A 13,831-nucleotide genomic window follows, 5' to 3' on the forward strand; every position below is an offset into this window, starting at 1 on the left:
TTTTCTTAGTTTATCACATTTTCCTTCACCTCTCACTTATTTGAGGTTAGTGCATTTGTTGCAATTTCACATCAAAAGGTATGTTGAACTATATTATGGATGGAGAAAATCTTTAGTGATGTTTATTTACACCATTTTAGACTTCCTTTACGATATGTATGTCTTTTACAGATGTCATGTCACATATCTAAGAGAAAGTACTCTGCTATATACAACACTGTCTCAAAATTTGAAATAAATACTGGACTCACTCATTTCAAGGCTCTCAGTTATAAGGCTATAGTATTTTGCTTCATATTGCCATTGAAGTTCATAGTAAACTCTCCCCTTTTACAATGCATGGTGTATTTGCTATCACATGCAGCAGCCATATGGAGAGCAGGCACTGTATTATCAGCCAGATCAGATGTTCAGAGTGCACACACTTAATGAGACTGATGCTTTTGCATAGCAACTTTAAAACTACATACTTTAACATTTTTAAAATGTTCACATGTTGATGATTAAAAAGTCAGCTACTTAACCGGCAATCCAGTTGTATAAAAGAAACTAGTCTTCACCTTAACTATTGCTAAATATAAATAAAAACACTAAAAGCCAGGGAGAACCTTGGACAGACACTCAACTTTGCACACACCCATGTAAAGCAGAAACAGCCATAATTCTAGTGCCCTCTTTGAAGGCATGAATTACAAAAAAAGGAAATGTTACTCACCCTGTGCAGTAACTGTAGTTCTTTGAGATGTGTCCCCATATGGGTGCTCCATTTCAGGTGCTCACGTGCCTCAAGCCCTTGATCGGTGATTTTTAGCTAGCAGTGTCCGTTTAGCTCGTGTGCATGCCCTGTGCCTTCTCATGGCAGACACTGAGGCTATATAGAGGTGTGGAGGCAAAATGCCCTCAGCTCCTCCTCTACGGAACAACCAAAGCAGAGGGGAACGAGGGTGAGTAATGGAGCACCCATAGGACATCTTAACACTGTAAGAACTACAGTTCCTGCACAGGATGAGTAATGTTTTCTTCTTCTTTGAGTAGTGTCCCTATAAGTGCTCCACTTCAGACGACTTCTGAGCAGTATCCCTAGGAGGGCGGCTTTGGACCATGGCTCAGAACTGAAAAACAATACTGCATCCTCCTTACCAGAGAATGTCGTGAACCTCCTTTCTAGAGGATGTTATGAAGGCCAAGACTATAACAGGGTTAAAAAAAGAACTGGATAAGTTCATGGAGGATAGGTCCATCAATGACTATTAGCCAGGATGGGCAGGGATGATGCCCCTAGCCTCTGTTTGCCAGAAGCTGGGAATGGGCGACAGCAGTTGGATCACTTGACGATTACCTCTTCTGTTTGTTCCCTCTGGGGCACCTGGCATTGACCATTGTTGGAAAACAGGATACTGGGCTAGATGGACTTTTGGTCTGACCCAGTATGGCTGTTCTTATGTGTCGCATTGGATCTGAGGGCATGGAGCAGGGCATAATGCTTTGAAAAACCTATGGATTGAAGTTCATGTAGCGGCTCTACAAATCTCATATACTGGGATATTCTTCAAAAATGGAGTAGATGTTGCCTGCAATCTCGCTGAATGCACTCTCACCCCGTGCGGGGGGAGGCCGCGGTGGGAGGGGCCGAGTACCTGAAAATTCATAACAGCCAGAGATACAACCCAATATCCATTTTGAAAGCCTGTAAGCAGAAATAGGAGCCCACTTAGACCGATCTGAGAAGGATATGAAGAGTCTAGGTGATCTCATAAACTGCTTAGTCATCCCTAGGTAGAAGGCCAAGGCCTTTCTAATTCCAGGGTATGGAAATAGGATTCCTGTTGAGAATTATGAGATTTTGGAAAAAACACTGGTAGATGTATATATTGGTTAAGATGACAGACAATCTGATGCAACTTTTGGGAGGAACTTAGGATGCGGATGTAAATACATCTTATTAAAAAAAAACCATGATAAAGGGGGTATGCCATCAAGGCTTGTTGATGTAAAACATGCAGGACATGTCCATCATGACCCTGATCGTTTTTGCCTCTGATGATGGCAGGAAATGGAGACAAGTGTTCCTGACCACCCTGAGCTTCAACAGGTTGATGTGGAGACTGGTTTCATGGTCTGTCCACCTACCCTGAACTGTGAGGTTGGCTCCCCAACAGGAATCCTAAAATGGATGAACTGTAAAAAGCAACAGAGGGTCCTGTGGCACCTTTAAGACTAACAGAAGTATTGGAGCATAAGCTTTCGTGGGTGAATGCCCACTTCATCAGACGCAAGTAATGGAAATTTCCAGAGGCAGGTATAAATCAGTATGGAGATAACGAGGTTAGTTCAATCAGGGAGGATGAGGTGCTTCGCTAGCAATTGAGGTGTGAACACCAAGGGAGGAGAAACTGCTTCTGTAGTTGGATAGCCATTCACAGTCTTTGTTTAATCCTGATCTGATGGTGTCAAATTTGCAAATGAACTGGAGCTCAACAGTTTCTCTTTGGAGTCTGGTCCTGAAGTTTTTTTGCTGTAAGTTTTTTTCCTTTACATCTACTATTGTGTGGCCAGGGAGGTTGAAGTGTTCTTCTACAGGTTTTTGTATATTGCCATTCCCGATATCTGACTTGTGTCCATTTATCCTCTTGCGTAGTGACTGTCCAGTTTGGCCAATGTACATAGCAGAGGGACATTGCTGGCCATGATGGCATATATAACATTGGTGGACGTGCAGGTGAATGAGCCGGTGATGTTGTAGCTGATCTGGTTAGGTCCTGTGATGGTGTTGCTGGTGTAGATATGTGGGCAGAGTTGGCATTGAGGTTTGTTGCATGGGTTGGTTCCTGAGTTAGAGTTATGGTGCGGTGCGTGATTGCTGGTGAGCATATGCTTAAGGTTGGTGGGTTGTCTGTGGGCGAGGACTGGCCTGCCTCCCAAGGTCTGTGAAAGTGAGGGATCATTGTCCAGGATGGGTTGTAGATCACTGATGATGCGTTGGAGAGGTTTAAGCTGAAGTGATGGCCAGTGGAGTTCTGGGTCAACTGTTCTGGATGAACTGGTTCTTAGAGTCACTGATGGGGTTGGGCAACAGAAAGGGATGTCTGCACAGACATGCTCCTTCCACCAGTTTAGTGAGTTCTTTATGTGCAAGGAGATTGTTACCCTCCCGTCCAAGGTGTACCTGGTTGGAGAAGAGACAGCTCTTAGCCAATCCTGGAAGCAGTGGAAGCATAGTCTTGCATGATTGGTCATAAGGTGCAATTTGCCATATGGCCCAAGAGTTGAAGACAGTTCCTTATTGTGGTTGTGAGCTTCCCAGAATTGTCCCCGACAGTCTTGACATGGCCAGAAATCTGTCTAAAGAGCAGTGCGCTTTGGCTGTCACTGAGTCCAAGAACGCCCCTATAATCTGCATCCTTTGTACTGATACCAGTGTAGATTTCTTTACATTCACTGGTAGGCCCAACTCTTTGAACAGAGCAAGCACCTTCTGGGTGGACGATAACACTGCCTTGAAAGAATGGCCCTTGAGTAGCCAGTCATCAAGGTATGGGAGGACAAGAATCGTTTCCTGCCAAGGCTAAGCGACTACTACCACCAGAACCTTTGAAAATCCCATTGGAGATGAGGGTAGGCCTCATACTGGAAATGATCTTGGACTATGGTGAATCGTAGGTATTTCCTGTGTGACAGAGGTGACACGTGGTGGAGGAAATTGAGTATGTGGGGGTCACAACACCCCCCCCCCCCGATTTGCTGCTTGCCTTGTACTGAAAATGCTCACATGGACTAAGCATGCTCAGTAGCACTGCTGAAGCTAGCTGCCTTCACTCTGCTTCCCCGCCCTCCAATCAGCAGGCATGGGTCATCTCTGCTGTGTGATGAGCGTATAGTTATATGGAAATCGGCATCTTGTCAGCCAAGGAATGAAAACCAATCCCCTTCCTCTCGTGACAAGTATCAGAGGGGTAGCCGTGTTAATCTGAATCTGTAAAAAGCAACAGAGGGTCCTGTGGCACCTTTAAGACTAACAGAAGTATTGGAGCATAAGCTTTCGTGGGTGAATGCCCACTTCATCAGACGCGTCTAGTGAAGGATTTATAGTTGCTAAAGTCACCATCCTGAACTTTTGAGGTGTCACAAACTTGTTCAGCTGTTTCAGATCTAAGATCGGCCTCCAACCTCCATCCTTCTTTGGTACTAGGAAGTATTTTGAGTAGAACTCCCTGCCCCTGTAAGTGGAAAGGACCACTTCCATTGCTCCTAGTCGGAAGACAGTCTCCACCTCTTGCCTTAGTAGAAGTTTGTGAGAGCGGCCCCTGAAGGGGGTGAAAGGGAAGAAGTGCCAGAAACTGCATGGCATAGCCTATGACCTCCAAGAGCCACTGGTGATTCACTCCAAAGCCTGGTGGAAATGGACAAGACAGTCTCCAAAGAGAAGGTTAAAGGACAACTGTAAAATCAGAGGAGCGGGAGGATTCAAACTCTCAACTCATCAAAACTACTATTTAGATGATGCTTGGGTGGTCATGAAGGGTGGTTGGATGGCTCTCTTCCTTTAAACCCGTCTCTCTTTCTGGGGAGTTCTGCAGGTCTGCGGTACCCCAAGAACTGAGCATGGCATGATGTCTGAGGAGTCTGTGCCCTCAGAAAATGTTTCTTGCTCATAAGGTATGTAAATGAGCAAGGAACATAGGGTAGCCCTGGATTTCTTCAGCATGTGCAGAGAGTCATTCGTGGTTATGAGAAAAGCTTATGAACATCAAAGGGGAGATCCTCTACAGTGTTCTGAACCTCTACCAGAAACCCTGAAAGTTCGAGTCATGATGTCCTGTGCACAGCTACTTCTATGGAGATGGATCTGGCAGCAGTGTCTGAGAGTCTAGGGACTCTTGGAGAGCTGTTCTGGCCAATAGCTCACTCTCTGCAACTATGGACTGGAATTCCTCCCTGCAGTTGTGTAGCAGATACTCAATAAATGCCGTGAACTTGTTGTAATTAGTAAGGCTGTATTTGGCCATGACCACATGAGTTAGGTGGGGGATAGGAAAATAAAAGTCTGAATCCTTAAGGGGCACATAGTATTTCTTATCCGCCCTTTTGCACATTGGTGGAACAGTGGTCAGTGTCTGCCATACCATCTTAGTTGGAAGCAGGAGAGCCTCATTAACAGGTAGTGCTGGTCTGGAGGGTGTTGCTGACTGCAAAATATCTAGCCGCTTGTGCTGTGGATTTTACACCTCCTCCAGAGAGATCTGGAAGGTGTCAACTACCCTTCTAATTAAGTCCTGAAATTGTCTGAAGTTGTCAGCCATGGAAGGTGGTGGAGGCGTAACTGCTTCTTTCGGCAATGACCGTGAAATGGGAATCTCAGGGGTAACTTCCTCATTTACCCTAGCCTCATGCTCTTCAAACATCTCCTGTCCTGGGGCACAGGAGGTCGTGAAACCCTGGTCTCCCTGAGAGAAGGTATTTGTGGATTGTTAAATTGCTGGTGATAGGCAGGCCACACATCACAGTATGGCCACTACATAAGGAATGGGTGTGGCATACAAGGTTGGTTCCACCATCCTTGGTGTCACACAAGGTCCTCTCTGTAAGAGGGTGGTTTCCCAAAGGGGTACATAAGAACTCCTGGCAGAAATTGAGGAGCTCGACTGGGAGTCGTCCTCCTCTGCATCCTCCCATGGGGGACATCCAACGTAGATGAGAAGAGTCCTGTGTCACAGAGAGGCCACACAAAGACCGAGGTCTCAGTATTGTGAGACAGGCGGTACCAGACAACAACAGAGATTCTGGTTCGTCCGACACAGAGGTCCCTCAGGTATCAGAACTCCTGTGGTACTGGATGCCATAGCTGGAGGTTATGGTGCCAACAACAATGGGTGAACTCAAATGTTGTAGATGTCAGGCACTGATGTTTGCTCAGTACAGAGGGTACCACTTGTATAGATACCCCCAGCTGAGCTGTTTGCATTGGTACCAATGGCTGGATTAAGGTGCACAACATCAACAGCTCAGTAGAATGCTTTGGTGCTGATGACAGTGCTGAGTTCGATGGTACCCTAAGTTTACCATCCTTACTGGTGGAGGGTACAGTGCACTAACAGAGCTGTGCCTCCTGTCCTTAGAGCTCCAGGCTTCGCAGTACCCAAGGACGAGTCCTTGGCCTCAACGGTAATATCAGACACTGAGGACCTTGACAGGGACCTGGTCTTTTTTGAAGCTGGCTCGTTAGAAAAAGTCTGCACTCCTTTTTTTGGGAATTTTCCCAGCATCCAAAGATATCCCTTCCTTAGGGGAAGCATGCCCCGAATCTGATGGGGCACTGGAGCTGTCTGGGGACAGATATACGGGGCGATGTGGCGTGTCTCCTGACCTGGCTTACAGAGCGGTTGCAGGGAACGTTCCATAGCCAACAGTCTGAGCTTTATCTCCCTGCTCTTCCTAGCCCTGGACTTAAGGGTCAAACAGAAGGAACACTTCTGAGAGATGTGGGACTCCCCCAGGCAATAGATGCACTTGGGAGTGCCTGTCGCTTACCAGTTTAGCCTCCCAGCAAGAGTGGTGACGTTTGAAGCATGACAAACCAGGCATACCCTGGAGAAGACAAATATCCCGGGATAAAAGGGAGGGGGAAAAAAACAAAAAAAAACAACAACAATCTTCTCAACTAAAACTAACTAATTATACTGAACACTAAACAGAAACCTATAACTATAAAGCAACTAACTTTAAGAAAGAGAAAAGGCCAAGAACGCTGTAGGAGGACAGTGTTCTGTCTCGGGCCAAAGCAGTAGAGGAGAAACTAAGGGCGATTTGTCCACGCACCCCTATACAGCCTGGTGTCTGCCATGAAAAGGCACAGGGCACATGCATGGGCTGAATGGACAGTGCTAGCTAGAAATCTATGATCAAGGGTTCAAGAGTACCACCTGAAGTGGAGCATCCACAGGGATACAACTATAAGAAGGAACACTGTTTACAGCTTTCACAGTTTGCTGAACTAAAATAAGAGATTTTTACTTTACAGATTTAAACAGAACCGCTGAGATTCAGCTCCATGTTTGTATTTCCAAGTTAATGGACTGAGAAGGGCAATAGTTTATGACTGATTTAACAATTAGTATAACAGAGGAATGTTGCTCAATAATTCTACTGATTATTAATCTTATTCCAAAAATAGGTCTAATAAAATAATAATAATGTGCTCAAATCCTTTCAATTACAAAAAAATTTCCTCCTTAGATATAGCACCCAGGGGATATAATCAAAATTATGTATGTTGCAACACACTGTTTTTCATGCAGAAAAAAAACAGACATTTATTTATTTAGAGAACCTCAGTATATCAGTGGCAAGCTACCATGAATGAGAACCGTTACAAAGACATTTATATTGTACACTAGGACGTGTGCAAGGTTGAGTGCTCCTCAGTGTGCAGATGCAAAGTCCATGTGCAGGTGGCAGCATTTAAGTGACAAAGTTACACACCTCCTCTTCCTCTGCTTTGTCATTCAGGTCATTGTCATAAGAGGCGCTCAATGAAGTCGCCTTAGGCTCCAGGTAGCAGAGGGACAGAGCGAGAGGAAGGGAAAATGTGAGTGAGAAAGGAACAGACTGAAAAGCAGAGAGAAGCAGCACAAAGATAAGGAGAAAAGAGGGAATGAATGAGGGAGAGGTGATAGGAACATAGTGTTGAAGACCAGGTGGGAGGTAGGAGATGCAAACCTCAGGGAGGCTAGGAAAACTGATGTAACCGTCCTCATCAAGCAGTGAAAGGAAATTAGAAGCAAAGAGTTTGCTAAAGCTTAATGAAAAACTAAACTCAGTATCTTTGTAGTCAACTATTTTATGGGGCTTTCCCTCCATTGCAGGAGAAGAATGGTGACTAACTGGGGGTCTCATAGGCTGCAAGATATTATTAGGCAAGGTCTCTTCATTTCCACTGTGAGTTGGTATTACTCTCATGGGACTGCATTCCCAGCAGTCTGAGAGGCTATGGACATATTCCTGAAAGGGATCTTCCTCTGAAATGTCCAAAAGCATGTCCATCTCAGGGATAGTTGGCAGGTTTGTGGGACAGGATGAAACACAGTGAAGGGGTGGTGATGGTGGATACATGTGAAGGGACTGAAAAAAAAGTCCAGCCACAGTTGAATACGAAAACACAACACAATGTAAGTTTGTAGGCAGAAAGAATGCACAAGAAGAGGGGGGAAAAAAGAAATTGTTAGTTAGTGAAACCTTTTACTCAGAAGTAGAGCCAGCACTACCAATGCAATATAAAAGCCAAATAAAAATTGAAAAGCCCCATGTATTTTTAAAAATTAGCCCACTTGTCCAGTTTTAAGAATTCTGAATCTGAACCCATTACAGATTTTTTGTTTTAAGGTTGTGACAAACTTTGCACTTTTGAACGGTAGTAAGTGCAGTCACAACTGATGGGAGCAAACAAACATTAAAAGCTTTGGCAGAAAGTTCATGGCATACAGCAGCACGTAAAAAAGACAAGCAGGCACTTTGATCCTAGGATTTACTACCATTTCCTCTGGAATTTAAAAACAGCAAAAAAAGAAATAAATAGTATTTAGAAAATGCTATTTGCAGAGCTCATACATGTAGCAAGCTACACTGAATAGCTTCATAAAACATGCAAGCCCTTCCCAAACCGTTGAGCTTTTCCATCCCATGGCTGAGGAATCTTTCTTGGTTGCGTAATCTATCCTAGGGTGCCCCAGCTTTGTGACTCTGAGGGACCACATTGATATCTTGCCAGGAGCCAAAATTTGCATATTAATTTACCTAAATACATGTTTTCATCAAATGTAGAACTGTGTTTTTTTCCTTGACTGACTAGAAGTTAGTTGTTTAAGTTCCCTGGCAATAAAAACATGAGGCTGTTCATGTTTGGTCTCACATTGCAGTTATAGGATGAGGGGAGCTGTGCTGTAAGCTGCATTGGGAGACTCAACTGCCCAAATGATGTGCCCTGGTAGTGATTTGGGTACCCTTTGCCTAATTCACAAAAATGCAGTTTTCAAAATGAAAATTCCTTAAGGTTTTTTTAAAAACCCGAGAGTAACGGAAATTTCTGGATGTCTGTCAGGAAAAACAGGCATACAGAGCTCATACATGTAGCAAGCTACACTGAATAGCTTCATAAAACATGCAAGCCTTTCTCAAATCGTTGAGCTTTTCCAGTTATAGAAACACATTTCTATAACTGGAACTATTTCTGAACTCCAAAGCTTGAGCTTACATTTTGGAAAGAGGTGTTGCCACAAATATTGATGTGAAAGCATATAAAACAAAATCCAAATTAAAGTTTATGATCTGCTTCCTCGCCAACTCCAATAAATAAGACAAGTAAATTGCCACTTGCATTACAGTTTCTCCACCATCAACAAACTGAACTTTCCCTGGAAAGCTGTGTATCAGTTCTACATGGAAATTCTTTTAATAAGTTAATGTGTTTCTATAACTGAAACTGATGTATAAAAGGACAGCTTAAAAGATTTTTGCAGTTGGCATATAAAGCAAGCACCATGTTAAGCATTGAAATTTACTTGAAAAAGACAAAATATACACAACCAAACAACAGGTTGTGTATGATTCCAGATATACTAGCACAATTTTTAGAAGTTTGTTCATAGTAAAAATTATATAAACTAGCTAAATGTAGCTTAAAGTAAGTTAAGAGAAAGTTCAATTTGAACAATTATATACGGAAGTGTTTAAGTAGTGCCTAATTATGGCAAATTAAAATCAACTTGTAGCAACAATTAAAAGGAAAAAAATCACAAAATTGAATGTCACACATGCAAATTTGCAATTTGTTCCTCCCTTTTGGTTATATAAAATACGCTGGTTAAACATAAAGGAGGAGTTTGAAATAATTTATCAACAATATCTTCTAGTATGCTGCTTGTTATTTTTAAAGACATACAACTCCACTTTAAATGTTTGTTGAGAGTTATTTTTATTGTTACAATCCATCATACCTTTTCATCCTGGGTTAATTCCAGTTGGGGAATTTTAGTTGGGCTTCCATCCTCATCTCTACCTTCGCCGTTTTTTAACTTGGTCTGGCCAACAGCTTCACCGTCAAAGACCATAACACCAGCAGGTCCCACTGTGGTAGCAGAAAAATCCCTTAGCAGACTTTGGTCTGTGATACCCACAGGAGCTATTACAGAACAGAAAATTTTAGTTATTCTAGGTATGCTGGAAATTTTTATTTTCATGACTTCTGAACATAAAATACTCTGTTTCACAATGGCTTAGCCATTTAGGGATAAGAACAATCCAGAAGAAAACTGTGTAACTGAACAGTAAATGAAGTTATGACAACATCAAGTGTATGATTCTAACTGCATTTATACAACCGGCAATGGATAACTGTTCCTAATTGTAATGTGTATGTACTATACATAGAAAATACTATAGTCAAGTAGCCATTTTAAAAATTATCACATTTTTGGTGGCATGTCATTATATACCCATGATAAAAACCGTCTTGCACAAATTTGATATTTTCAGTACATTCGGTTTTCAGCTAATACAGAAACACCATGCACATATAGTTCTCTCAAAGTATTTCTACTTCTGAACACAGACAAAACACTGTAGAAACACACAAAGTTCAACATAAAAAAAAGTTATACTTTTTCAAACTTTGTATCTTGAGAGAAACTTTAGTTTTTTTTTTCTTTTATCCAACTTGGTTTACTCATTCCTGTTAGCTAGTTACTGGCAATACTTAATATGTATATTTGATGTATGATGTAACAAACACAAAAGACATTAGAGATATTGAATCAATTTTATTCTGACAGCTAGAATCACTATAATAGTATTAACCAGCAGGAGGAGCTCTAAGACCAGCTGGCTCAGCCAAAACACTGGCAATAATGCAGCAGACATTCAACCTGAAATTAAAACTGTTTAAATAAGTACACCTTTGAGAAGAGATGCAAGAGAGTAGTGAAAAGTGGCCAGAAGAATAAATATACCTGGGTGAAGAATTCTGACAGGATTACACAAGCCAAGAAAGCTAACAGAAATGGTAGCTGTGACAGAGTGGGAATTTTTCATAATATTTTGTATGAATATTGTGTGTGCCTGGGTTCCCCTACGTGGGGCCTGGTTAACTAGGTGGTGGGAAAAGGTTGTTTTCCTTTGTAAAGATGCAAAGATACAGGTTTCACCGACTCCTAGCTGCCTGGAGCCTGGCCCCCATGACCACGGAGAGTCCGAGAAGACAATGGCCACTCCAATTGCCCAGACATTTGGCACCTAGCAATTAATGACGATGGATGGCCCACCCTACTTAGGAAGCCAGCCAGGTTTGACCAGCTGGAAAACAAAGGGTTAAGGAGGAGGGCATGGTGACAATGTTTGCCTGGGAACAAGAACAAAGGACTGAGGAGGGACCAGGTGGGGGGTGTTGGCTGTTGGAAGATGGTGGTAAACTACTAAAATCTCATATCTGGGGCAATATGAGCAGATATGGAATTGACACTGTACCAAGAACAATATCTATATGTAAACATCTGATTTGTTTGGCTTGAAGTTGCAAAATAATTACTCAAGAAAGTTTTACTGACTTAGTGTAAACCAAGAGGAGAATGCCTTGCAGTGCACATTACAGGGGGAGATTGTCAAAGGCACAAATATCAGTTAGGTGCCTAATTCCCATTGAAAGTCAGTGAGAATTTAAACTCCTTATTTTATCAGGTGAAAGTGATTTATGCCGGTGCTCTTTTGCAGAGCAACGCTCTGTCCTACACCTCTCAGAAACCAGTCACAAAGACTTGAGGGGTCTTTTACAAAGAAGATGCTTGGGAGCTTACAGCAGAGAGTCAGAGCTCACTCTGGTTACCCATAGTTTTCAGAACTCAAAGCTGTGGTAACTTAACTGTTTCACTCCAGGTGATGTCAGGATTAAATCAATGGGAACACTGCGCTTCTGGCTGATGAAAGATTGGTACAAGTGAACATGATCTTATCTAAAACTACTATTGATTAGATTTAAGCACACACAGACATAAGCAATAGGTTTAGAACATCCAATAATTACACCTCTACCCCGATATAGCACAAATTCGGATATAAAGCGGTAAAGCAGCACTCTGGCGGATCAAAGCAAGTTCAATATAACACGGTTTCATTTATAACACGGTAAGATTTTTTGGCTCCAGAGGACAGCGTTATATCGGGGTAGAGGTGAACCTAAAATCTGAGATGTTATTGAGTAATTAGTAGCAGGCCAGCGATGGCTGGTCGCTTCCCAGTTGGGGAGTATGGGGTCAGGAAAAGTCTCTCGGGACAGCTTAAGGTAACTGCTCCAAAGCACACACTATTATCTACAGAGAGTCCTGTGGCACCTTTAAGACTAAGAGATGTATTGGAGCATAAGCTTTCGTGGGTGAATGCCCACTTCGTCAGACGCATGACGTACCACGCGCCTGACGAAGGGAGTATTCACCCACGAAAGCTTATGCTCCAATACATGTTAGTCTTAAAGCTGCCACAGGACTCTCTTGCTTTTTACAGATCCAGACTAACACGGTTACCCCTCTGATACCTGACACTATTATCTAGTCTTTTTATAAACGATTTTTTACAAAACACATAGCTCATACTGACCCCTACTGGGTCATCACTTCTCCTAACTTCAATCAACTACTTATCAACAAAACATTTCTAACAATCTTAGCCATAATAAGCATCTATATCAAAAGGCGCCCAAACTCAAGGTCTCCATCCACTTATTTTCCTTCAGTCTCATAATTTGCTGACTCTTTTCTCCCCTCCTCACATTCTGATTAGCAGAAACTGCAAGCCTGCAGCTAATATTTGACCTTGCCTCCAAAAGCCCTGCTTGTCCAAATTAACCCTTAATTATGTGGTGTTCTATTTTATTAATTCATGGTGGCTGAATGCACACAATATGTCTGCAATTAGCTTGATCAAATAATGAGTAACACACCCCTCAATTCCAAGGTAACATTCACCAAAGCACTCTTGGAAGAAGATGCTCTATTCTGAGAGGGTCCTTAGTGCCTGGATCAAAATGATATCTCATGGACTGGTCTTATAAGAAAAGTTTCAGAAAATGAGGGACACTTGCCTGAGTTCATTTGGAAAGTAATCTATATGTTGAGCACTTCAGCGATATGCCCCTCACTTAGACAAAATAAACATGGTATGCCATCACTAAGAAGCATGGCTGCCTCACATGAGGGGCAGTATTTAAAACTGGAGGATCTGGGCTCAGTCATTATGGCTGGAGCTCAGTACCTAGTACATTAAAAAAAAAAAACCACCAACCAAAGTTATCAAAAGATCTGTCAACTAACTACAACTAAAGTAGTTGAGTTCAACTAAAGTAACTGCTAACTCACTAAGATAATACACAAACAAAGCTAGCCAAGTTGCAGGAGATAAAGACATCCGCATGTGCAGTAAGAAGGAACTCAGGGGAGGGTGGCCTCGCTCCACCCTTTATGCCACCAGTTGGAGTGTGTATGGGGGGGGGAAAATGGTGTGACATCACTCAAGGTGCAGGTGCAACCCAACGCAAATTGCTAGCCAAAGGATTTCAATCTCGAGAGCACGGGGTACATACTTACCAACAATGGAACACATAAGGACAATCACTCAAGGAAGAACAGGAGATATTTTACAGGGGTGCGGAGGATGATTAGTTCATATCTGTACAGTGCTACGAAAATGTGAAGTATTGTGTACCCAACATATAACGACACTTAAGGCCAAGTATTTCCATTCTAATAGATCTTTAGTTTAGTATAGCTTCCTCAAACCTTTACTATTACAGTGG

The 13,831-nt window shown here is 42.5% G+C and overlaps 1 protein-coding gene across 50 annotated transcripts in view; it reads right to left on the minus strand.

Moving 5' to 3' along the window:
- EPB41L2 (erythrocyte membrane protein band 4.1 like 2) overlaps positions 1–13,831 on the minus strand; it is a 238,808-nt gene that overhangs the window by 29,723 nt on the left and 195,254 nt on the right. For 40 of the 50 annotated variants that reach the window (XR_010599644.1, XR_010599642.1, XR_010599643.1 and 37 more), the window contains one exon: positions 9,990–10,174. Coding sequence is in view for 43 of the 50 variants with exons in the window: in XM_065588600.1 (XP_065444672.1) it covers positions 9,990–10,174 (185 nt within the window). In the remaining 7 variants the exon portion in view is untranslated. Of the gene's footprint in view, positions 1–7,479; positions 8,119–9,989; positions 10,175–13,831 lie in introns of all 50 variants that reach the window. The other 10 variants (XR_010599640.1, XR_010599639.1, XM_065588597.1 and 7 more) reach the window with 1 other exon arrangement.

Source organism: Chrysemys picta, chromosome 3 (assembly GCF_011386835.1).
Source record: "Chrysemys picta bellii isolate R12L10 chromosome 3, ASM1138683v2, whole genome shotgun sequence".
Classification (NCBI taxonomy): Eukaryota; Metazoa; Chordata; order Testudines; family Emydidae; genus Chrysemys; species Chrysemys picta.